Below are 24421 nucleotides of genomic sequence, written 5' to 3' on the forward strand. Positions count from 1 at the left end.
GTCGTTTACAAAATTTTAGTAATGCCGACAGAAAGCGATCAATCGATTAACGCCGTAACTGCTTAGCGGGGAGATGCCACGTGACCATGGGATGCGGAGTGAAGGGGATAGGCAGCATAGAGTTTCTTACTACTACCTAGAGGGAAAGCTGGCGGCGCTGCACCTCAGCCACCATGGACGCTCAAGGCATCATGGGGCGGTGAGCTACTTGTTGCGGGACAGTCGTAAATTTTCGGGAACACGGAGTGGCACTACTAAGACGTGTCATTTCTAAAACGTTGTTCGTGTGTGCGAAGACGACCTTCGCGCGAACGCAGTGTGCAAAACCCATAGTAGTGAAAACGCGACGACGCACGATGCCAATAAAAGGTTTCACTTTTCTGAAATGCCATTAAAAACCTCTTATAATGCTTAGGAAACAATTTTTTTTAAACATATTTGCTTTTAAAAGTGCGCCTGTTAATAACGAAATATTAGTTTTTTTAGTGTTCATTACTTGGCCAATAGGAAAGCTAGCGATCCCTTATTTTGGGCGAACTTTGCACTTAAATGCTTTTCTGCTCGTTTGTTGCAATTTACAGACAGGTTATTGAACGTTAGGACATTCTTGATTATCGAATAGCGTTTATGTTTGCATTCTTTTTTGGCCAAAAGTTGAAGTTCTGTAGTCGGTAGCTCACCGGCCCATGATGCTTTGAGCGCTCATGGTGGCTGAAGTGGTCTCGACGGATCTGCGAGTATGTTTTTCCAGGCTAGTTGGTGCCTAAGCATTCTGGGTTTTTTGCGGAAAAGACACGACACAAAAGATACGAGGTAGACAGGACAAGCGCTTGTCCTGTCTACCTCGTATCTTTTGTGTCGTGTCTTTTCCGCAAAAAACCCAGAATGTCGAGGGATCTTCATGCAAACTCCCATAGACGGGCTGCCAGCTTTTCCTCTAGGTAATAGTAAGAAACTCTATGATGAGCAGCATTCGAGGATCCGTGGAGCTGCCTACGTATATTGCTTCAGTCACTACTGCGTAGGCACTATGAGAAGACTACTATGGAGCGGAACGCATAACTCCTGCGAGACAATTTGACGCCGTAGCGAATATTTAGAGAGCTTACCGTGCATAAAGCACTGCCCGCCGATATTTGACTCACGCGCGCTTACGCTCTACGGCCGAAATGCGTGCACCCTGATTAATGGCGTCTCCTTGCGGCCGACGACAGTGCTCCTTCTCGGCTCGTGTCAAAGTGGCTGCCTTCCTGATCCGCAAACACCGCCAGACACGCCGGGGTCGGCGACGTCGCGGGAGATCGACGATAAGAAAGGCGCCGAGAGGAGCCGGAGTTCCGGCGAGGCCTTCTTGCGCACCCCCGGGGGTTCTTGGGCATTGTGCTCGCGTCAGCCCAACAGCCCTTGTTTGCGTGCCTGGAGAGCAGGCTCGGGGGAAAAACTTGACCCCGTCGCCCTCCCCGATGTCCTCTTTTTTCCGAGCTCTTCGGGAATTCGGGAGAGCTAACGCTTTGAAGGCCCGCACTAAAGGAGCCGTGAAAGAGGATGGAATCACATTGTGCTAAGAGAGAACCAGAGGGGCCGCTGTCGGCTTGTTGGCTAAGCAAGCGCACAAGAACGGCGCTGTCTGAGGCAATCTGTGGCCTAAGGAATCGTTTCTTAAAGACAAGGCTACATACACGGAGTAAAGAACGTGACTGTGTTCCTCCAGCGTGGCGCAGAGTGGTGATTCGTTATTGTCATCGACCTGGAATATGTATAGAGCGTTTGTTTTGCTCCGCTTGTTTGCTTGCCTGTTTTTTTTTTTTTTTGTTTAGAACATAGAGTTCATGTTTTAGAGCAATTAGCTTTAGGATACGGTAACAGGTTGAGAAAAATTATTGGATTTTTTTGTCCAGGAAGGACGATTTGTACAGCTGCCTCTCTTAAATACAATAATGTCGCAAGTTTTTTTTTTTTCATAATGAAAACATTTTGCCCAAGCAACCGGTCAGTCCAGGAACTTAGGGTGAATCTGGTATTTTAATAAAAACAAAGGGACTCTGGAGAAAACGATTTTCCACCTTTCCATCTTTTTCCGCCACGCAGAGGTCTCAAGCCGACAGCGTGGCATGGGTTGGTCTCCGTATGTCCAAAGCTTTATTTCGAAGCAGCATTTCCTTGCAGTTCTTCACTGAATGAGTCCTCATACTTTTCTCGAAACTGGTGATCCCGGTGTGGCTCAAGAACAATTTTCGGGTGATATCCTCAGCTGTATTCTCACATGAATAAAGTCTGCGTGCCGATAGCCTTTGTTGAGGACAATCCAATACGCCAACACTACGTCGGTAGAGAGAACCCTTGTGATTGCAGGTTTCTAAGCTCCTTATTCCAACATAATAAGGTCAGCAGTGATAGCATAGAAGTAGGGCATCCTCTTCTTACGCGACAGCACCGCAGTTGAAATCCCTATGCCGAGTAATTCTCCACCGAAAAAAAAAAAGTTAAGGGAGCACTTAGTAAGTCGACACGCCAGTCCTGAAATGAGCAAATTTATTATTACAGATAACGTAATGAAATTAGGTGTGTATATGTGTTTCTTCTGCCTGTTTTAAAAATATAATTAGTTTCAGTATATCTCAATAAATTCCTATATTATAGGAAAATAACTAAAGTTTAGTTAGTTAAATTCTTACGGGGCATTAAGGCACTTTTTTTCTACATTTTTTTTTGGTTTCGATTAAAATGGGGCTGCAGACCTGTCATCTGGAGCTATGCTAATTATATTGTTGTTGAAGTACTATAGCGCTCAATATGAGTTGCAACGCGCGGTCATCGACCGGGGCTCGTTCCGCGGTGTGCCTCCTCCAAACAGTCGCTCGGAATTCTGGGAGAAACTTTTTTCTGAGCGGGGGTGCTGTTGTTTCCTGCAACAGCAGTTTCTCCCAGAATTCCGAGCGACTGTTTGGAGGAGGCACACCACGGAACGAGCCCCGGTCGATTACCGCGCGTTGCAACTCATATTGAGCGCGATAGTACATCATCATACTTAAATGTTAAAATGTTTTCCAAGCATCATAATTATGAAGTATAGCTCGGCGACATTATTGTTCACAAAATTTGAACTGCTTCACTCGGCCAAATAAAAACAGCATAGCTCCAGAGTTTAATTTTTTGAATTCAACTGTATAAGATTAATTGAAATTGCATTATAAAAACACAATAAACCATTCCGTAAGGCTAGCTATGTTGGCGAAACACACGAAGCTGAGAAAATTGCATTTGAAGTGCGCGCGCTAGCCATTCGGAAGTCGTTGTACAAGCCTAAAAAAAAAAAAAACAGCGGAATGCGGATGTTGCAAGAGTATTTCACAGTAGTGTGTAATTCCAGGTATGGATGGAAGGGGCCCAGCTTTAAAACAAGATCAAAATGGCGGCCATCGCTGACGCGGTCGTGGCAAGCGACGGGCGCGACATTTCGCTTCGAAATCGCCATTTCCTGGCTTCGTATGCGCGAAATGTGCAGATATTTTAGCAGTTATCCGTCGAATTTAGACCTTGAAACTTTACAGGCAAGAACTTTAGAGTGTACTGATCCCGAACGTGCCATTTTGGCAAAATCGCAATTTTTACATTTTTCGATCACTTCAAGACCCGCGTCTCCCCGTGAGATGCTTACTTGCTGTAAATGCGAAATCATATTGTGGCCTGAAGACCTTTACACTAAAGGCCTTAACAATAAAAGCATTTGGCCTAAAGGCATTTAGCCTAACGGCCTTTGCCACTAAGACCTTTACCGTAGAGGTCTTTGACATAGAGATCTTTACAAAGATGGCATTTGCCCAATTTTCAATTTTACCGTATCATTAGGCCTGTACCATAAAGGCCTTCAACCTAAAAGCATTTATCATTGCCATTGTCATAGCTATCGCCAAACATTCAGTCTCGTTTATTTCCCGCCGTTTCCCGCATCACGTGACTAGCTTTAGGGGCTTCGCCACACACCGGCATTTTCCTGGTTAGGAGACCAGTAGTGCTTTCGGACTCAAATATAATATCCGTGTGCTGATGGAAATGTATAACGAGGCCAGTGATACGTCCTGATCCCAGTGACCAGAGCCAGCAACGCACTCCCTCACCAGTATAGGATTTGGCCACCCTGGTGTCGTACTTGGCCACTACCTTCTATATGAATACACTAGATAGTATGGGAAAGGCCTATTTCCTGCAGTGGGCGTAGTCAGGCTGATGACGATGATGATTCTGCCGAATTACCTGGCACGAATGACACCCCTCGACTAACTAATAGGTAACCAGTATTCTATTCTACAAATCACGTATTCTGTCAAATTACGCGACCGCTTTTTGATCCTACCTAGAATAAACATAAAGACGGCTCCTGATTGCTGCACAATAAACTGCTTACTTTGTACCTTTTTGATATACTCCTATAGTATTAATCTTTGTGCGTTTTCAGTACTGAATCAAGTTTGAAAAGTCTGGAGTCGTGTTTCGTGCGTAATAACGCAGGGATTTTTTTTTTAGAATGACCGGCTGTAATATTCCATTCCCATGCCTGTCAGAGAACGCGGTATCGCAGAAGACGGGAAATATTATCAGCGCAATATGGCCTTGTGCTCTGGGACTGAAGGCGAAGGGAAAGGTCAATTTTGGTCGCAAGACGTTTACAGATCTAGTCGGGTGAAGTTGCAACACAGCGTCTAACAACTGCGGACCCGAGTGTTCGCGAGGGACGCATAAATTAGTTTGCAAGTGCGCGACAAGTTCGTTCCAGTAGTGTCCGAGTTCAGCTCTACCGGAAACGGAGCAAGCTGCGCGGGACACGCTGTTCGTAACGAGCTCGCAGCGCACCAACTACGCGACTGACTTTCACTAACCTGAGCGCACTCCTGTGTGCGCCCCAGAGACGGGAAGAGAGGTTGTTAATGGGCTACTGTTACAGATCTTGGCGAGGCGCGCTCATTATTCGAGTGCTGCTTCAAGCTGTCTGTAGCGGCAAGGAATTTCGGAGCCATTTCCGGAACCGCGATGCCGGCGGCCGCGCACAGTTTCTAAATGTCGGCTGCTGGAATTAAATGAGCAGCGAATGGGCAGCGCTTCGTGGAAGTTTTAGGCTTCAGATCTCTTTCCTTCGAACGTACTAAGTGGAAGGTAAGGGCCGTTTGGGCCTTACTGCGCTCCTAAGACGTTCGAGAAAACATTGAACTGTTGGTTTACTCTTTATCTTTTACGGCACGCTCCTCTGCGCTTCTATTCTTCTCTTTATTCTCTTTTCTTAAGTTACTATATTTACTACACTCTGTGTTACTCGTATTTCACATCAACTTGTTTTAATTTTTAATTTCATCGTTTTACTTGCCTTTTTGAACTTAGATATCAACTTCATTTACTCTTCTTTCATTTCAACTTGGTTTACTCCTATAATTCTACCTTTTTACTGCCTGTTTTGAACTGATTTTCGCTCTTTTTACTGGCTTTAACATGTACCTATTTCACTGCTCCTAATCTGCCTTTTTACTCCTCCTTTTCTTTTGCTCCCAGCTCAGCTTATTTTGCCCCTTTTTCGTTTATTGTCCGCGCGAATTGCGTTAGATTTCGTTCAGCTGGATGGAAAGCTTGACCGAGTGAAAGGCTGGTTACTGTCGAGGCCTATCGGACGGCAGACCTGGTCTCTCGCCTGGTGCCAGTGTTGCGTTGCGAAACGGAGGTACAGCCCATCGATCAAGAGGGCTGTCTTGCGCACCGTGCTAAGCGCTAGAAACTCGGATTGAAATTGCTTCCATCGACCTGATGGCTTCTCTTCTGTTCCTCTTTTCTTCTTTTCGCCAACTTGTCTTACATTTTCTTGCGAAGTTTGCTTTGGGCGAAGTGCGTTTGGACACAAAACGGTGTAATCCACTCCCAGGTGTTCTATTTAGATCGTTTCTTTACTACAAAGATTGGCTTTGTTATCGAACCAAGGCTTTGAGTCGAAACAAGGAAACAGAAAGCGGAAGAGTCTGTTTTCTGTTAAATGCGAAGCAATGTACACAGCCGAACTTGAACGCGCCAAGTGCAAATGAACATCGAACATTTTCCACGTCTTCAGGCACTTCCAGCTCATTTCAAAACTTTGGTGACAAATTTACAAGTTCCTCGGGATCTGTGAAGGTTCATAACGCAGTGCCTGTCTGGGTCTCCTATCAGCGTTCTTTTCGGCTGTTTGGCCGGAGTGGACAGTTAGACAGGAGAAACGCTAGCGTCTGCGCGAAAAAGAAGTGATCTTCCACGTCATGCTGAACATATACGGCTTCTTCTGTTTGAATAAATGAACTAATAAATGGCAGATGTAAGAACGGAGCTGAAGCCAGCACGCACGTTACAGCTACGAGGTGAAATGCGTGTGGACAATGTCACACTTCACTCGAGCGCAAAGTAGGGCGTGACGTAATCTGGAAGCGTATTACAATGTTGTGAACATGATGTGTGTGTGTGTGTGCGTGTGTGTGTGCGTGTGTGTGTGTGTGTGTGTGTGTGTGTGTGCGTTCGTGTGTGTGTGTGTGTGTGTGTGTGTGCGTTCGTGTGTGTGTGTGTGTGTGTGTGTGTGCGTGTGCGTGTGTGCGTGTGCGTGTGCGTGTGCGCGTGTGCGTGTGCGTGTGCGTGTGCGCGTGTGCGTGTGCGTGCGCGCGCGCGTGCGTGAAATAAAGCTTCTAATGCTAAGAATTGTGTTGATAGATAATTATTCCCCGCCTTTTTCAAGCAGCAGGTATGCCGTGCTCTTTAGCTCATGCTGGTACTTCAATACACACAGGCAAGATAATAACGTCGCACAGTTTTCAAGAAAAACTTTTGCATCGATGATGGCACATATTCAGTAGCCATTGGCTGGGTTGTATTCGTGTTCATTCTCAAGTTTGAAAGCCTGCTCCGCATAGACTTTGGCTGAATATGCAGAAAAAAAGGAAAACTACAGCAAGAATTCGACGCAAATTGTAATTGTGTGGTGTCAAATTAAAAATCACCTACACATGTTGCTTTCATCAAGCACTGTTCTGATTTTTGAGGGCACCTTGCCTATAGCGATAGAACACTTTGCCATTCGCCAAACCCTGAGCTGCTCTGTTTACACTATTAATTTTAATTCGGCTATTACCCATTTTCCCTTTGTATATCTCCTTCCTTTTCCATTAGTTCAGAGCAGCACACCGATACCTTCTTCCGGTTAATGTCCTCTCTTTTCCTTCTTCACCCTCTATTTCTCTTCCTGTAGTCTCTAACTGTTATCATCGAGATGATGAGATGCATCGTTTTCATGTGCGACCTAATGCTGCCTGAAAGCAAACAAACTACATATTTTATCGCGCTCGGTACATCCCGAAGCTTAATTTCCGGTTCGCGGTGCGTGTCTATGCCTTGAGGGAAGATGCCGCCGCCGTTAGCAATACTGCTGTGTCACAGTCATTCGGCACTCAATACTTTTTATTGAGCCTACAGCCGTCAATTGGGGGATGGTGAAGCGACATGCCCCCAGAAAAATGGTGCCTGCTCTACAGAGAAACTAAAAGCACCAAGGGCCGTTGCGAGCTACGCGGGCATAACGATGCACCCACTGTTCCAGCTATGCTGCCTGAGTCAGGAAATGCCAGAACTGCACGAGTGAGTTACAATGATAGCCATGGGAGCCACACATCCAGCAGATGCTTCTATTTACTAGTGCATGCCGGCAGGAAAACACTATTACACGAATGCATACGCTGTTGCTTCTCCCGTTGCTTGGTTCATAGCCTTGCATCGGCTGCTTAACGACCTGCGTCGTGAAAAGAATGGTCAGTCGGAATGCTTCTGTGCCGAGAGATAAGAAGTAAATAGTAAAAAGCTATCTTTTGCACAAAACACTGCGTCGTTTTTACTGGCCTCTAAACAAATTATGTCAATACATGAAACGTACAGATTACGCCATGTAAAAGAAGGCATGACTTGTTCACCAGCCACAGAAAATCGAGGAAAATAGATAGAAAGCAGCTCGGAATGTCGCAAGGGTAGTTTTATGCAGCACATTACAAACTGCGGACCGAGTGTTCTTGTCGAGCGGAAACTAATACTTGTTTGAAGGTATTTCTATTTTTTTTTTTCAGAAAGGAACGTGATAACAGGTTCCTCTTTGCGTCTCCTCTTGTGACATGCAACGCTGATCCATTATTGCTGCACTTTATTCACAACACGGACGGTAGATTGTCACGTTTGAGGCGCTGTAATTTCATCAGTGGTATGCCGAGGCTCTTCACCAGTCCGAAACTTATCATGCATTCGCTGTCGGCAAAGTGGTCCGAGCAAAGGAAATCGCGCTCCCACGTTGGTCGCTACTGCTCGGCCAGCGTATCCGTAACAATCTGAGCTTGGTATCCTTTGGGAAAGGAGTGAGGAGTCTATCAGCCCAACGCACTGTTGCTACAGCCTTGAGCCGAGCAGTACCTCGGTAGAGCTACTACTTGTGCCATTTAGTATATCATCCTTACGCTTCGTTAAGCGCTATCGGCATACAAGGAAAAGACATACACGACGAAGCGCTACTAGCCCCTATTAGTAGCGGGTATAAACATGGGTATAAACAACTGTTTACAACCATGTCCCTTTCCAGAAATTAACATTTACTTGTAACGCTTCCTCTGTGTGTCCGTTCATCTCCTTGCATGCAGCTAGCGCTTTCCGAAATTTGGTTTGGTTTATGGGGTTTAACGTCCCAAAGCGACTGAGGCTATGAGAGACGCCGTAGTGAAGGGCTCCGGAAATTTCGACCACCTGGGGTTCTTTAACGTGCACTGACATCGCACAGTACACGGGCCTCTAGAATTTCTCCTCCAAAGAAATTCCAGCCGCCGCGGCCGGGATCGAACCTGCGTCTTCTGGGGCAGCAGCCGAGCACCATAGCCACTGAGCCACCGCGGCGGCCAAAATTTACCATACATCGGTATCCGGCTTCCCTGCTCGGAGAGATACATGCGGGAGATTCTAACGCAGGAGACTAAAGGTATGAGTAATCGTATCAAGCAACGATGCTATCCGCCTTCCACACACGTGGACAGATGCTAATACGCGGCTGGAGCAGGGGTGCTCCGTAGCTGGCACCAGGCGGCATGGAACCACGTGACGTCACAATTGGCGAGTGGCTGTCGTTTCAGGCGCCGCCGCCAAGTGCGCCGGTTAAACAATAAAAATGACCGAAAATGGGCTTGCCGCTTATATCCAGAAAGGAAAAAAATTCAGGGGCACTTTGACTGTCTAAAGTGCGTAGAGGCGAAAGCGTTTTCCGGACCACTTTGACTGCTTCTGTGGCACTGGTGGCGTCACATGTAATTGAGTACTAATTACTAAGTGACGACAAATCACTAATTAATGGTTAATTACTGATTTGTACCCGAATACTAATTAACTGCTAATTAATGACGCTTAAGCTTCGCGTTTAGGAGTGGAGCGCGACAGCGTGTTGTAGCGCTGCCAGGGAGTCCACGGAAAGCCACCACCCGCTCGGCGCGATGCCTTGCCCTTTGAACGCTTTTTGAGGGAAGGAAATGGTGCAGTAATTCTCTGTCATCTCGGTGGACACCTGAACCGCACCGTAGAGGAAGGGAGAAAGTGGGAGTGGAAGAAGAAAGACAAAGATGGCCCGTAAGGAAGAACATGAAAATTGTATTTGAGGAAAGGAAATTACGCAGTAACTGTCTCACATATCTCGGTGGACACCCGTCAAAATTCAGGGGGGCACTTTTTTTACCTAAAGTGCGGTCACGGATGTGTGGTTAAGATGTTAAGCTTCGCCTCTAAGAGTGGAACGCGACAGCGTCTTGCAACGCTTCCAGGAGTCCATAGAACGCCATCGCCCATTCGGTTGTATGCCTCGCTCGTCGGTAAATTGGTTTTTGAGGAAAGGAAAGGTATCTGTCCCTCATATCTCGGTGGACACCTAAACCTCGCCGGAAGGGAAGGGAGGAGGATGGGTGTGAGCGAAGACACCGTATTCACTAGACGCACCTTTGTTCTTCCCAAACCATCAAGCTGGCATGGCGGAGTGGATAGCATGCTCGTCTCACACTCCGAAGACCGGGGTTCGATTCCCGAGCTCGACCAATTTCTTACTCGGTTTTATTTATTTATATGGCCTGACTAGAAATGTTAATTATGCTAACTGAGTAATTAAGCAATTAACTAAGCTCAGTCCCACTTACTTGGAGCATCACTATACGATCCCTTCAATTGGTTGCCTGGTTACTAGCCAAAGTACAATTGGCCCCGTTTGAAATTCGCGCACTGTGACGTCACGACCGTTTTGACCAACTGAAAAGCGTGACATTTCTGTCGACAACTGCTGCTTACTACGATGAGACATTAAAGGCTTTCGCCTTAAAAAAACTAAGTTGTTTAGCAAATGATTAAAGCGCTATCTTTTAGTTGAATATAGAAATGCAGCAGAAAATATCAGTGCAGTATACATTTAACCAACATATAAATTGCAGTACACGAGTGTTTTCTCATTTTGCACCCATACCATCCAGTCCATCGTGGTCACCAACTGCAGCCGCAAAAGCATTCTTAACATCAAAATGCCTTCCTTACTACAGCCGCTGCCAACAGAAAGAAAGGAGAGACGACGATAATGTAGCCGCTCCCGAAATCAGAGCCAAGTAATCAAATTCTGATGAAATCTTAACTCTGAACTGTGCATCCAGTATCGCTCAGGGCCGTGATAGCAAGCCTACATTCGGTAATTTGAATACTGTGATGTTCGAAAGACACGTCTACTTTATCCCGAACAATGATCTTCTCAAGAGAGGTTGTTCCTGGTAAACTGCTTCGTGTATTCATCCCATTTCTTTTTTTCTTAGCAAAAGTTTCTTTCTAACACCGAACCGGTGCACGACACTCCTAGTTAGCGACGCGGCTGACTAGTACGACGCAACGCCACTGACCATTATCTGCTATCCAAAGAGCGGCGGTCAGTGCGCCTGGAAAACTTCGTCTTTCGACAGTACGTGCTACATGCTGCCGTGTTTCCTCGGGCAGACTGGTTTGCCGTGTAATTGCTTTGCGCTCAGTAATAGCGCTGGCACAAAAACTACAAAGGGGACAACAATGGTTGCCGCGACGTCCGTTCGCGTGTTTTCGGGTCATGCGCATCCGTCGGTCCGTACCCGCCGCAAACGCAATTCGCAGCATCACGAGCAGCACCAACATCAGTGCGCGCAGCATCCGTGCATGGTAAACTAGGCCATGCGTTTTCTTTTAGTGAGGCCCTTTAGCAGAAGAATTGCAGGGAGGAACATGGGGTTCTTACCTCATTTCCGGCGGCCCTCTCTACTCTCAGCGCATGAACAGTTAGACATGTGGTCGTGTGGAGGGTGAGCGGTCACCTCTTCCCTTCACTCCCTTCCTCTCCCCTCCCTCGTCCTTGTCCTTTGTCTATCTCTCTTGCAATGCACGCGAAGCGAGATTTGCGTCATGGGGTCTCGGCTGAAGAACGACGCGAAGGGAGAGGGTCCTGCTCGAACAAGCCTCCTCTCCCCTTCTTTTGCTTTCTTAACTCATTTACAGAAGCCTAAACTGTGGTTGGGGCGGGGGGGGGGAGGGGGGGGGGGGGGTTCGAGAAGTCGTTTCCTCCTCTTTCCCCTCTCTCTCTTCTCATTCATGGGAAACTAGTCGTCTTTCGTTGGGCCCGGACCGAGGAATTGCATGCGGTGAGAGGGGCCATTAGCCTTCTCTTGGCTCTCTCCTCTTTTCCCCTTCCTCCTCCGCTTCTTCCCCTTCTGCATGCGCCTGAGCCATGTTGCTGGCATTGCCGCCGCGCACTCGGAGATGATAGCCGGGCGATGTAATTAAGGTCCTCCCGATGCCTGGCTGGCGCGCTCCGGGCATCGCTGATGGCTCCCCTGAGCGACGGCGGCTCGGAGCTGCGGCGTCTCATTAAAGATGCAAGCCCCGCCGACGAGAGAGCAGCGGGGAGAAGGAAAACAAGCGCACACGCATCGCGCGTGCGTCGCAATATGGGCGGCCCGTTTTGATGAAGTGCCTGCGCGCAAACGGGCTTCGATAAATTTCCTTCTGGCATCTCCCCCTCCCCCCGCCATCTACAACACCCGTTTCCCTCGTACGCGGCGTGCTTAGCGATAAAATAAACACTGTTTGCGGCCATTGCGATGCTCCCTGGTGGTGCGCTAACGGCCGGTTTCGGAGCAATGATTGTTTTTTTTTTTTGCATTGTCTTCTGCTTTCAATTTGCGTCGCAAGCATTAGCGGTGTAGCTGGATGGGTGTACACCAGCAGAGAGCGTACAGAGCGATATTTTTTTTTCTGTTTCGTGTCTCCGAGCCTGCTTAACAGGACGTCCCTGCTCCGAGTTTGTTAAATGTACAAACGAAGTAGAGTCAGTCGGAAGAGTACAGATGAGCGGGTGCACTGAAACATAGTAGCCACCGCGGTAATTCCATGTGAGCATGCAATGTTAGACGTGCAGAGAAAGATATTAACTCCTGCCACCTTTGCAAGCGCTGGACCCCTTTTCTTTACTACTTGTCGTTCACGTGTTCACGTTCTAAGCTATGGAGGAATGAATACGTATCAAATCGCCGCAGCTCTCTATTTACTTATTTATCGAATACTGCATATGTAGGACTCGTCGAATCAGCAGTGGGGACATACACACACAAAAAAGAAATCATCAGTGAATATGTGGTTTGGGGGACACGAGGAAATCATATCACATACAAACACCAATGCATTAATCTGCATACCAATATGTCGGAGATGTGCCGTTCTGTTCAGCCTAAGAAATGTGTTTCTGAACATGGAGCTTTTTGCGGACACGCGTATCTGAACTTTATATTTGCTTTTCAAGCTGATGTTGATGTGTCTGGCGTCGTCTTGCTCTGTTCGAAAGCCATGAATAATGACACTCATTTCTAACGGTTATTTTCTTGTACACGAATGAAGTATCACCTGAAGCAGATGAAGATTCTGGGTTGTACGGCGACGCATTCATAGTAGTAGTAAGTCTGACCTGACTGAAAACTAGATGGCGCCATTAATATACTGTCACGTGATGACCCCGCGACCACCGAGAATGGAATGAAGTGCGAAACTGCCGATCAATGATAGCGCATCATCTGGGATCATGAGATTGAGGTGAGTGGTGCAGCTACCGTCGTTACTTCTAGCCGACTATAGATAGGATTAGGGTGCGGGCGTCCTAAGGCGTGTCAGAAAAAGATTAAGTCCTAGTGTTGGTCGGGAATGAAAATATATTCTGCAGGCACAAAAGCAACAAGTCTAATGCATGGTACTGCTGCAAGTGCGAAGGTAGGATCCTAGGGCAATAAATCTAAGATTTATATTTTTACTTATCTTTTTCTTTCGGCTGGCTGAACCCTCTTTCTATGGACTCCCTCCCAAAAATTCCCTCCTTTACACACAGTAGCATGTCGGACGTTTTCACGCGCTAAAACGACTATATCTCTGTTTCAAGCTCAGGCAGGGCAAGAAGGCTCGCGTTCTTTTTTTTTTTAATATCGGCTACCTAGCCCACCAAGTTCCACATGACACAGCGGGAAAGAAATCAAGCGCGTTCAGCCTCAAGCTGTAAATCCTCGTTTGTGTTTGCGCAGTGCACCTGACAACTCCTAATAAACGCAAGAAAAATGTCTTCTCCCACCTCAGCTCAAAAAGCGCAGTTCCAAGAAGTGTCAGAAAAGATGTGGCCGTAGGTATTAACTTGGCCACAGGCTGTTGTAGTCAGCAGGATGTCACCACAGCGCAGAGAACTCCCGCGTTTCATTCATTACCCCCCTCGACATTAATCTCCACTGTGACCCGTAACCATTACTCGGCAGCAGATGATAAAAAATATGACAATCATAAAGAAGAAATGAAACAAAAGCAATCCTTGCTTGTTTCGACGCTGTTCTGGCAAGCAACCCAGCAGGATCGGACACTAGCTTCTCGGTTCGACTATAAGCAGAGCGTGCCGGTACTAGAACGTCTTTCCGATCCATTCATCTTGATAAGGTCCAGTCCCAAGAGGAAGGAGCGAGGGGAATGGACCGTGGCGTTGGGAGGGAAGGGAAAGATGTGACGACGGCCATTTTAGCTCCTTCATCTTCTCCACTTTCTGTTTCTTTTTTCTTTTTGTCCTCTTCCGGTGAAGCGCAGCACCATCACCCGCCGCCATGTTGACGCCCGCGTTCATCGTCGTCGTCATCGTCGATGCCGCGAGGAGGCGCAGCGAGCGCGCCCGCCGGGACGACGACGACGACGACGACCCTTCTTGACTGATGCGATCGCGACGTGGCCGAAACGCAAGCCGCGCCGCCAGAGAGTCTCGCTGGCTGCCGCTGCCGACACCGATGCTCGTGAAAAGGGCGCGCGCCGGCGGCCGGAACTCCTTCGATCAGAGTGAATGCGCTCGCGACACGGATTATGGCTGATCGCAGCTGAGGAGCCATTAATCTTGGCCAGAGCCTCCAGCCGTGCTCGCTGGCTGCCCGCTGTCGCAGACGACACCGACGAGCAGCACGGCTTCCTTTTCTCGCATCGATGCACGCCACAAACCCGTATCTTGTCTCGTCTTGTCTTGTCTTTCCCGGCTTGGCTTGACTCTCTACGTTAGCTTCTTCTCTCGGCCGTACCCGCCTTGCTGCTCGCTCCCAATCAACAGAGTTGCTGGCTCGCCGGGAATGAATAGAGGGTCAGTTTGTCGCCTACGGCTTTCCTGTGTTTTCTTTTTTCTGTTTTTCTTCACTCACACTCTGTATAGAAATTGGCGAATCGTCGCCTCGCTGAGGCTGGGGTGATTTTCGCCGCTCTCTCTGTAATGCGACGCTCTCTTGGAGTTATATATCAATACATTGCCATGTATATTTCTTCCGGGGTGCTGTTGGTGCCGTGCGTTCGTGCTCTTAATAAATGACAGTCAGAAGACAAGTGCTGTCCCCTTTCGGACCGAAATGAAGCGCTTTACCGACGGGACGTGCAGTAATGACTGCAACTGATCATTTTCGTGATACACGTCTCAATACAGCCGGAAATACGACGCTCGTAACAACGTCCATGATTTATAGCCAAGACAAACCAATGCCAGAATGCGTATTGTCCGCTTCGAAAGAGTCAGTGTATCATTACCCTTTCGAACACTGAGAAAAAGATATTCCTTGATGCGAGAGCTGTTCCAAAACCAACGCGCATTTGTTTGCGCAGTGGGGCAGTACGCTTAAACAAGAAGCGAGCCGCTGTGGTCTCTGTCCAAGCGGATCTCGCGAATAAAATGCCAGTCGAGACTTTGCTCGAGCCTTCGGTAACAAATAACGACCCTCATTTCTATTTGCGCAGTGACTCAAAACGAACTGCGTATCACGCGGGAAACGCTAACTTTATCTCGTTGTGCTAACCCGCCGCGCAACCTTTCAATGGAATTGAATGTGCAGTGCAGTGGTTCGTTCTTGGCACGCCGCTAGCTTTGCCCAGTGCCACAACCTTCACCCGATGGTTTTTCGATTGCGACTGCTACGTCCTGCGTGTGAGCTAATATTTGTTTGCAGTATGCTTCCCTGCGAGTTCTACACGAGGCGTTTTTTAATGCGGCATTCCTCGTTAAACCTTTTTTTCCTTGTATCCCCATTGCTCGCAGCCGCTAAAGTATGTTTTTGAAAACAAGGTCTGCGTCAACATTCTCTGCCGTCTCAACTACACTGTAATCCTCCGGCTTTTTTGTTTCGAAATATAGATTGCTGCCTTAGTTATATCTGGATTTTTCAGAAAAAAAAATTCTATTCTAAAACGATTTAACGTGCTTTTTCTAAAAGAGGTATTTTTTATTTTTTATTTCATTCAGGTGGGACGTGATTACGGCCGTTTTTTCTACTCAACCAAAACTTTTTTGATTATTAATATGAAATGTTACAGGTATTTCCTACTCTTGAGAAAAATAAACGCAGCATGTATTGCTGGTACTCTCACTTTTCGCAATTTGTTTATTCATTTATTTCAGAGGTACTGCAGCCCTCGAATGTAGCTACGGCCGTGAAAGATAAAACACTGAAATGCACTGCGTTAAAAGGGTGAACAGCTCGACCTGAAATTCCTGCTTTCTTTCTCCCCTCCCTCGCAGCTAACGTACGCCGACACGCACCCGATGTACACATTGGAGAACTACCCGAACTTTTTCCGGGTCGTGCCGTCCGAGTCCGTCTTCAACGAAGCCCGGCTCGCCCTGCTCAAGGAATACAAATGGACCAGGGTTGGAACGCTGTACCAGACCAACCCTCGATACGCACTGGTGAGTAACTCTCATATCTTCTCTCCAACTCTCGTGTTCTCTTCTCGTCGACAGGGTAGTTATCCCAAATTAGATGTAGCATGTAAGTAACTGTCTCACTTGCTTTGCTTACCGCTTGCTGACCGGGTAATCGTGTCACGAAACCTAAACTGCCTCTCTTAATCATGGACTTATTGAAGCGAAAGCTCCACTACGGGACCTCGTGCTTCGATCGCCGGGTTTCTAGTTTTGACCTTCAGCTGAGTTAGAGGTCAAACCATGTAAAAGAGAAAAATAAATTGAATAAATATTCATGACTGCGAGTCGAGCCCGTGGCTACGCGAACAGATCTCGTTTAAGGGCTTCTCAGCGAGACTACTAGGCTGGCACCTTTTTTTTCTCTTTCTTTCACGGTATTTAACTAGCGCCGCAGCCAACACACCTCGTGTTAAACTGCACCACACTCTCGCGATGATGATGATGATGATGATGATATCCTCAGGTTTAATGGCACACACCCACGGCGGGGGATTGGCCAGAGTGCATAGCGGATACAAACGCACAATCTGTGCATTGGAGAGCGTCGTCTTCATCAACTTTCATCTGCTCTGTCCCGCGGCACTGCCTGCTCACCGTCGTCTTCTATGTAGCACAAATCCGTCCTTTCGCTCCGATTCGAATGTGGTAAATATTCTGTCCAGTTTTTATCTTGTTTTAACTTCTTTATAACAGTGCAAAAGACAGGGACACAGATAGAAGAGACACACACACAGCGCTTTTTTCCATGATTCCAGCGCTATGCGTGCCTCTTCTATATGTGTTCCGGTCTTTTGCGCTGTTTTAAGGAATCGTGGACCACAAAGGCGCACGTCTACGGTTGTTTTAATTTATTAGTCGCAGTTTTCTTTCACACAGTAAAGAGTTGACGATCAACCATGATGCCATCGCTCTCGGCAGCGAACTGCAACTGCTTGTCAAGTGTGCCAAGACTTATGTGACATCAGCACTCTGTGCTGAGTCGCACTGCAGGTCGCAGCTGCTCCGTTAGCCGTAATGCCCATTTCGTAGCGGTTAACGTTTCGTCTTCACACGATTCAAACTTAAATGGGTCCCCGTACATTTTACAAAACGAAAGTTGGCTACGTTCTGAGCTGTTCCTTGGGATCAAAACACGACAAGGGGATCAACGAGCTCGTGGGCTCTCCGTTTGTATTTTTTAATGACTCACGAAGGATGCCCATATCGCGGCAGGGGTATAGCCACGCATCTCTATCGATTTAATAACCTAGCTTCAAGGCTCCTCTGTGCGACTTCTCGATCAGAGCACACTGCATAATATGCCACTTTAGTAAGATCGAAGCTAACTTGTTTTAACGTCAGTCGTTGATTTCTCATCAGGGCCCTCATTTCCAGAAAAGGATAGATAAAAAGGATCCTCTTTGCGACCTAATGTACAAAAAATCACTGAACCTCTTGCTATAATATTCGTTAAACTCAAACTGCTCTGTGTCCAAAAGCCTAATTTGCATGTAACAGAAATACATATTCGAGAATCAGTTTTGTTGTAATAGCACGCGCTCCGTATTGATATTGGTGGTCGACTGTAAACTCATATGTGGAGGACAAAGTGTGGATTATTAAAATTTTTACTCAATATTTTCATTTCGCGATGTGAAGTTCGAAGCCTCTTGCTTATCACTGCAGTCCATCTTTCACAACCTTCTACTCTCGTTCATTTTAGGCTTCTTGCGTGCATTTGTTGATAAGCTAATATTAGTTATCATTATGCTGCAGCTTTCTGAGGCGTGCATTCAAACGGTACAGAGCGTGGTCATCAGTGCTGCTTGAAGTAAACCAGTGCAGAAAAAAAAGAAGACAAATATTCGCTGCCTTGTTGGTGGAACTTTCATGGCGGTATACCGTCTGAGTAGAGATTAGGAACATTTAAGCCGCATCCTAGGAAGGATCGTGTATAAAATGCCGGAATTCAAAATTAGAAAAAAGAAGAGAGTGAAGGAAACGAAGCCACCTCACGATTGTCCGGTTCATGGGATCCCGAACGTAAACGCAGGAGAAGGAGAATGGAAGGAAAGGCGGGAGGTTAACAGGGAGAAGAAACCGGTTTGGAAGGAAATCGAAAAAAAAAAACATGGACAAAGACATTATTGGACAGGACGAGCGCTAACGCAACTCGTGCAGTCGTGTCTTTATCTTTCTATTGTGTTGCTTTTATGTGTAAGATAACCAACTAGCCCTTATCAAGCTCCTGCTGCAAGTGATCCCGATAACATAGAATACGATGGCGCTACTATGTCTACAATGGTTCCATCTTTTTGTTGCCTTTATCTTGAATGCTATGCAGTCATCTGTTCTCCGCCAGAGCGAGCCACAAGGTCCCAACTGAAGTTCTATATTTGCACGCATTTAACGGCCGAGAAGAGAAAAAGTTAAGTGAGCTTTTTTGCAGAACATGCCTGCCTAACAGGCAAAGCACGCTTTAGAGGCAGAAACTTGTTTGCTCTCGGAGGATGAACCGAATCTGCGTAGTGATTGATCGCTACATCAAAACAGCAAAACACGACGACAGAACATAAAAATACGCAAACAGCACACATGGGAAGCATCCTCGCGTGGCCTCAGGAGAGAGGTCTGGCGTTGACGGGCGCATAATGGAGTAGTGCATCGAGCTTCAGTCATCGGTGTTTACTTGTCTCGTTCCAATCTCTGTTCCTGGATGTCCAGAAAATGTTGCAGCCGCTAGCAGGATTGAAATTTGATAACAGATAGACATGTAGAAAATAGGAAAGGCACGAGCTTTAAAGTTTTTTCATCGTGGAAAGAGGTTTTCTGTAGCATCGATTTAAAAAGTGGTTACGTAGCTGCTTATCCCTGAGGGGTTTCTTGTTTTCTCTGCCCGTCGGTTGTTTTCATGCTTGTTTAACTCTTTTTAGGGTTTAGCTATTTGTGAACAAGATGTTGTTCCCTTGCTTTGCATCAAATGAAGTGAGTAGTATAGGACTTTGAACGTGCTATACGGTCTCGTCAGATTTAAGCAAAAGTACACTAATCGTTTATGAAAACAATTGTCACCCATTGCAACTCCTATCCAATTCATGGCTCATTCCTCACGTAGAACACTAGAACACGACGTACCTGAACGTTGTGCCTTTCCGGCCTTTTTGTAGATTGTTCTAAGTTTTCTTTTTTTTTTCTCATGTCCACCGAATTCTGCAACAATATTGACGGTTCTTTTCGTAGTTTGCCCCCTTGAAGTTTGCCAGTGCATTTTCTTTGCATTTTACGGCCTAATGGCTTCTTCCCCTTTGTATTACCGTTTTGTAACCAAGCCAGTCATGTATCTTGCCGGCGATAGCAGTATTTGCAAACTGATAAATGAAATAATAGATAAAAATATATTTAATGCATGTAACTATTCTTCAATGCTGGAAAAGCTATACAAGTAATAAGCAGCCAGTCGGAGCATTTCCCTTAAGAATATTTTGGCGCGCCCTGTGGAATATATCTTTCCCAGTTTAAACATGACAGCCTCAACTTCTCTCGCTTAGTTATTTAATTATGTAAACGACACAATTACAAATAACTTCATCATCAATCGTCCAAATCACGGCGTTTACTTTAGCTGTGATAGTGGAACACGGATTTGGACAAAATTGGTTGTTTTCGAAGACTGCTGAGAATGCAACGCGTATACAAGTTTTGAAAGGGTAAATAAATGATGGGTAGAACCGAAAGTACTCTGCATTTCCAGCTAAGATTTTTGTGTAGGGGTGGTGCGCGTTTTGAAACAACAACGATGAAGAAAAAAAAAACTTTCATTGCTGCGTACCCAGAGTGTGAGGAAAATAAATCTGGCCTCCATTTCTTTCGGTTTCCCAGAAGAAGTTAGAGTAAGAATCTGTCTGTCTTTCTCTCTCTCCCTCTCTCTCTCTCTGCGTGTGTGTGTGTGCGTGCGTGCGTGCGTGCGTGTGTGTGTGTGTGTGTGTGTGTGTGTGTGTGTGTGTGTGTGTGTGTGTGTGTGTGTGTGTGTGTGTGTGTGCGTGCGTGCGTGTGTGTGTGTGTGTGTGTGTGTGTGTGTGTGTTCGCATGTGAGAGAGGGAGAGGGAGAGGGGGGTCATGCAGCCGGAATGTAACGTATGAAAATTATTGAGGTCACTGCTGTTAGAAAGCCGAATGCTTACTTTCAGCCATAAGAGGCGATGCCGTGGTGATTGTCTCCGACACACGGGAATGAATATAACGTCGGATGTGCATCGCTACTTGCACTTAAGGTTATCTTCTGTCACCGATAGACTCCGCTGTCTTTCCCCTTCGCATTTTTCATCTCACATTTCATCTTTCAAGTTTTATTCTACGCTGCCAGCCATCTCTTCAAATTCGAAAAATGCCGTTGCCTGATACATCAAGTAATCATAAGGTAAAAGCAACATCCTTCTCCGTCTTCGCAAAGTTTATCTCGTTCAGATTTGCTCCGTAAAATTGCATTCTCGAACATGCTCATCCCGCCTTTCGCATTATTTTCTTTCTTGTTATCTTCGAGCCACTTATTTGTTTTCTCTACACCCCGCTCGCTAACATCCATTGGGCAATGCCAAGTTTATCATCAGCAGTAATGCACTGTTTTTTTTATTCTGTTTGCCATCTCCTTGAACATACTTATTTTTTTTACTTCTGCTCCTGGCATCATCGCGGAAAGAGGCTCGTTTGGGCGATTGCTCTCAAAGTATATAGGGAGCCACTCGGAGATGGCGGCTCGCTCGCTCGTTCGCCTGCTCTCGTGCCGACTCGCGCGTCCCCTCCTGCTAAGTTCCTCAATTCTGCCGAGGCAAGCGGGAATGTTGCGCGCCGTTCTCTCGAGAGTACTGTTGCTTCCTATCCCGTCGCCCTTTTGCCTCTTTCAGCGTTTATTCCCTTTTGTTTTCTTTTTTTTCCGGCACTTTTCGCCCGACTTGTTTGGCGATTCACGTTTGTTTCTTTGGCCGGCTGAATCCTGCGTTTCGTCTTGTATCGCGCGCTGGTCCATCTCTCGCTGCTTGGCGCATATGGTCTTTATGCTTCCGAGGCGCTCCGCTTTTAGATAGCAGGTGCGTTATGTTCACCTCTTCCTTTACATTTTTTTTTTCCTATCATTCCACCTTTTTTCTTCGTTGTGTATATGTTACGTTCGAAGCTATCATCATTGCCAAGTTGCAGGTTTCTCTTTTAAGCGGCCCCTTTTTTTTTTGAAGGCAGTTTCTGCCACCGCTTTTTGTTCGCCCTTTTCCCACCTACGTGTTTTCTTAATTCGGTATATAATGGAGCGAAACGCAGTTTTTCTTCGCCGCTATCGCACTGGTGAAAAGCTCTGCACCGAAGCGTTCGTTCTGCCTCTCTCAGCGAAGACACCTCCAGGGGCTGTCATCATATTCATATGCAGCAGCAGCGCTTCGCTATTATCTCTTTCGCCAGCAGATCAAAACCAAGCATAATTTCTAGATAACTTTCTCGCGCGCAGATCCTGTTTTCTTAACCAGTTCTTATCCCATTCCTACTGATTTCCCGCTGTTCCGTGTTCTCTAGGACTGCTGTTCGTGTTAGAAAATACACCTGGACGGATAATGTTCATTGTCAGAAGAATCGTTGCAGTTCAGATGCTAAACAAAAAGCCGAGTTCTTTGGTTACAAATACAACGTATGAGCGAAAAAACATCAAAAATGTAAGAGAAACTTCTTTTTATTCTTTTAGACTCTTTCACACAAAAAAAAATTTGTATATGTAATGAGCGCCTTTTTCATCCAGTGCAGTTGCAGCCGACGCTATCCTTGATCTCCTGACTAGTGCGTTAAGTTCTTTCAGCTGGTGGAATAAATGCAGCTACCTCCGTGCAATCAATTTTTTAATGCACTATCGCTTGATCCAACAGCTGCTTCAGAGTTTCAGTCTTCTCTAATTTAACAGCGACCTTTAAGGCGCTATTTTTAGCTGTATTCCTGGAAACTGCATTAACTTGTCAGTCCTCTCCATAGTAGGCGATACCCTTAACGCAAGCCAGGCTGGTCCCAGGGTAAGTATGGGGAAAAATAATTTCGCCTTTTATTTGCCTATAAGGTTGCTGTTGTTATTAGGAGAAAACTATTTTTTTCCTCAACTTTACTCTTGGTGTTTTTACAAATCCTATCCGCGTAGGCCAGCAAGAAAGTTTACTTCTCTTTAAATGGCATGACCTTTACACTGTTTAAGACGTTCACGTTGAAACAACGAGAACGCCTGATAAAATGTCATGGGGATCCTCATTTGCAGGTTGTGCCTTTTGCCTTGCCGAGAAATTCTCTCCCATGAAAATGACTGGGGTGCTCATCAGTGTTTGAATCTCGAGCAGACTACTACAAATACCTCACAAAATTGTTTCCTAGGCGCTTTTTATTCATTTCCTGGCTGAAAATTGTCGTTTCTAGCGGGCAATATGCATAGTGAGCTTACTCTTGGGAAATTCTTCGCTTGCACGTGTCAAGATGTAAAATCCAGTTCGTGGTCTCCATCGCGCTCGCTCTTCACGGCTCAGTAAAGGTTATCAGGAATATTTGAATAGTTCCATTCGAGAATTAACATGGAATTTTTGTTACTTCTTCAATTCTATGCAGGCTTAAAACTATCGCGAACATTGAGTTTCTTTTGTTTTAGTGCTTCGCCTCCATTTCGGCAGGCTTGTTAATGAGTCCTAGCAACTCGCTCAGTTTTCTGCCCTCTTGAACTTTTAGCTAAAGCCTTTATAGAAAAGCTGTCTCGATCCTTGTGATTTTTGTGCAGAGACGTCTCGACTGATAGTTATCGCAGCAAATTTGAAGGTATTTCGTCGCAGTTCTTATGTTCGAATTTCGTTTCCTTTCTCACGTTGAGGAAGATGAGATGAACAGGTTTTTTATTGTGTGCGTGATAAAATTGCCTCTTCTCGGTCCATTGCAAGTGCAGAAGTTTTTGGCTACCCTTGCGCCATATTGTTTTGTTATTGCTTTTTTATCCTGTTTGATTGCAGTTGGAAATTCCGAAAGACTAGTGTCATAAATGGAAGTAAAAGTACCTTGAAAGCTGGGAACGTCGGGGTGACGGAATCGCCCCGGTCTGTCATTCCGCGTGGGAAGAACCATCGACGAGATGATTAAAAACGCGCGCAAACACTCACGCAAGCTACGCAGTCGCCGAAGGAAAACAAGTCGGCAGTAACTGTTATGTACACAGTCTGATTGAAGGGGACGTCACCCAGGAAAGAGAATATGAAGCGGTTCCTCGCGCCCTGAATTGCCCTATGTCACCCGAGCGATCAGTGGGTTGCTCCTGTCGGAATTGACTGATTACAACGTAACCTTATCATCGAAGCGCGGGTATTTGAAAATGGCTCAGCTTACATCAGTGCTACTACTTTTCTCCCTGTTCGTCTTTTCTCTCAGTGGCAGTTTGCAGTTCTCTCGTTAAGGCCTCTCGTTACATCTGTACAGTGGATCAGGGTAGCAAGACTTGCCTGGAGGTGAGACTGCAAGATACTGTTGGTTACGTGTACAATAATGCTATGTACAGAAACGCTTCATTCCTTAGCGATTGCCGCCAATAACAAAACGCTATGCAATCGGCCGCTCCAGCTCTAGCCCTTCCTGCTGCTGAAAAACTGGCAGGAGAAGAATACATTTCCTACATGGGTACAGGCTTTCCTCTAGCCTGGCGCTGGGCTTCTTTGGCGTAAAATTCTTGGAAAATGGGTCTATTACCCCGCCTCGCCCAGGTGAAAAATACCTTGTGACATTGCGTTCTTTGACCACAAGTGTCATCAAAAAGTCAATATCATCATATATTTCATTTCTCTTCAACGTCAGTCCCAGTGCTGCAGGCGCGCGCGCAGCTGCCGGGTACTTGGCGCCATCTGGCACCGTGGAGGCGATTTGCGCATGCGCAGTGGCTGCGCGCTCCCAGTACTTTGGTACCGGTACCGGTGACACGGCACAAAATATGCTAAAGGTGTCTATTGCTGTCGGCGCTGTTATTGAGGCGGCAACGTTTAAAGGCTTACAGAAAAAAAAAAAAACGTGCTGTCGATTATAAAATTCGACCCGTGGCTATAGGGAAGCCGTCACCAAATCGGAAGTGATGCCACTTCT

The 24421-nt window shown here is 46.3% G+C and overlaps 1 protein-coding gene across 5 annotated transcripts in view; it reads left to right on the forward strand.

Annotated features, from left to right (window-relative positions):
- The window catches only part of GABA-B-R2 (gamma-aminobutyric acid type B receptor subunit 2), a 327602-nt gene that overhangs the window by 233160 nt on the left and 70021 nt on the right, over positions 1-24421 (forward strand). For all 5 annotated transcript variants that reach the window (XM_089580255.1, XM_089580488.1, XM_089580333.1 and 2 more), the window contains exon 3: positions 16130-16297. In XM_089580255.1, coding sequence (XP_089436381.1) covers positions 16130-16297 — 168 coding nt within the window. The remainder of the gene's footprint in view (positions 1-16129; positions 16298-24421) is intronic.

This window comes from Amblyomma mixtum, chromosome 1 (assembly GCF_055824585.1).
Source record: "Amblyomma mixtum isolate Tamu chromosome 1, ASM5582458v1, whole genome shotgun sequence".
NCBI classification, from domain to species: Eukaryota; Metazoa; Arthropoda; class Arachnida; order Ixodida; family Ixodidae; genus Amblyomma; species Amblyomma mixtum.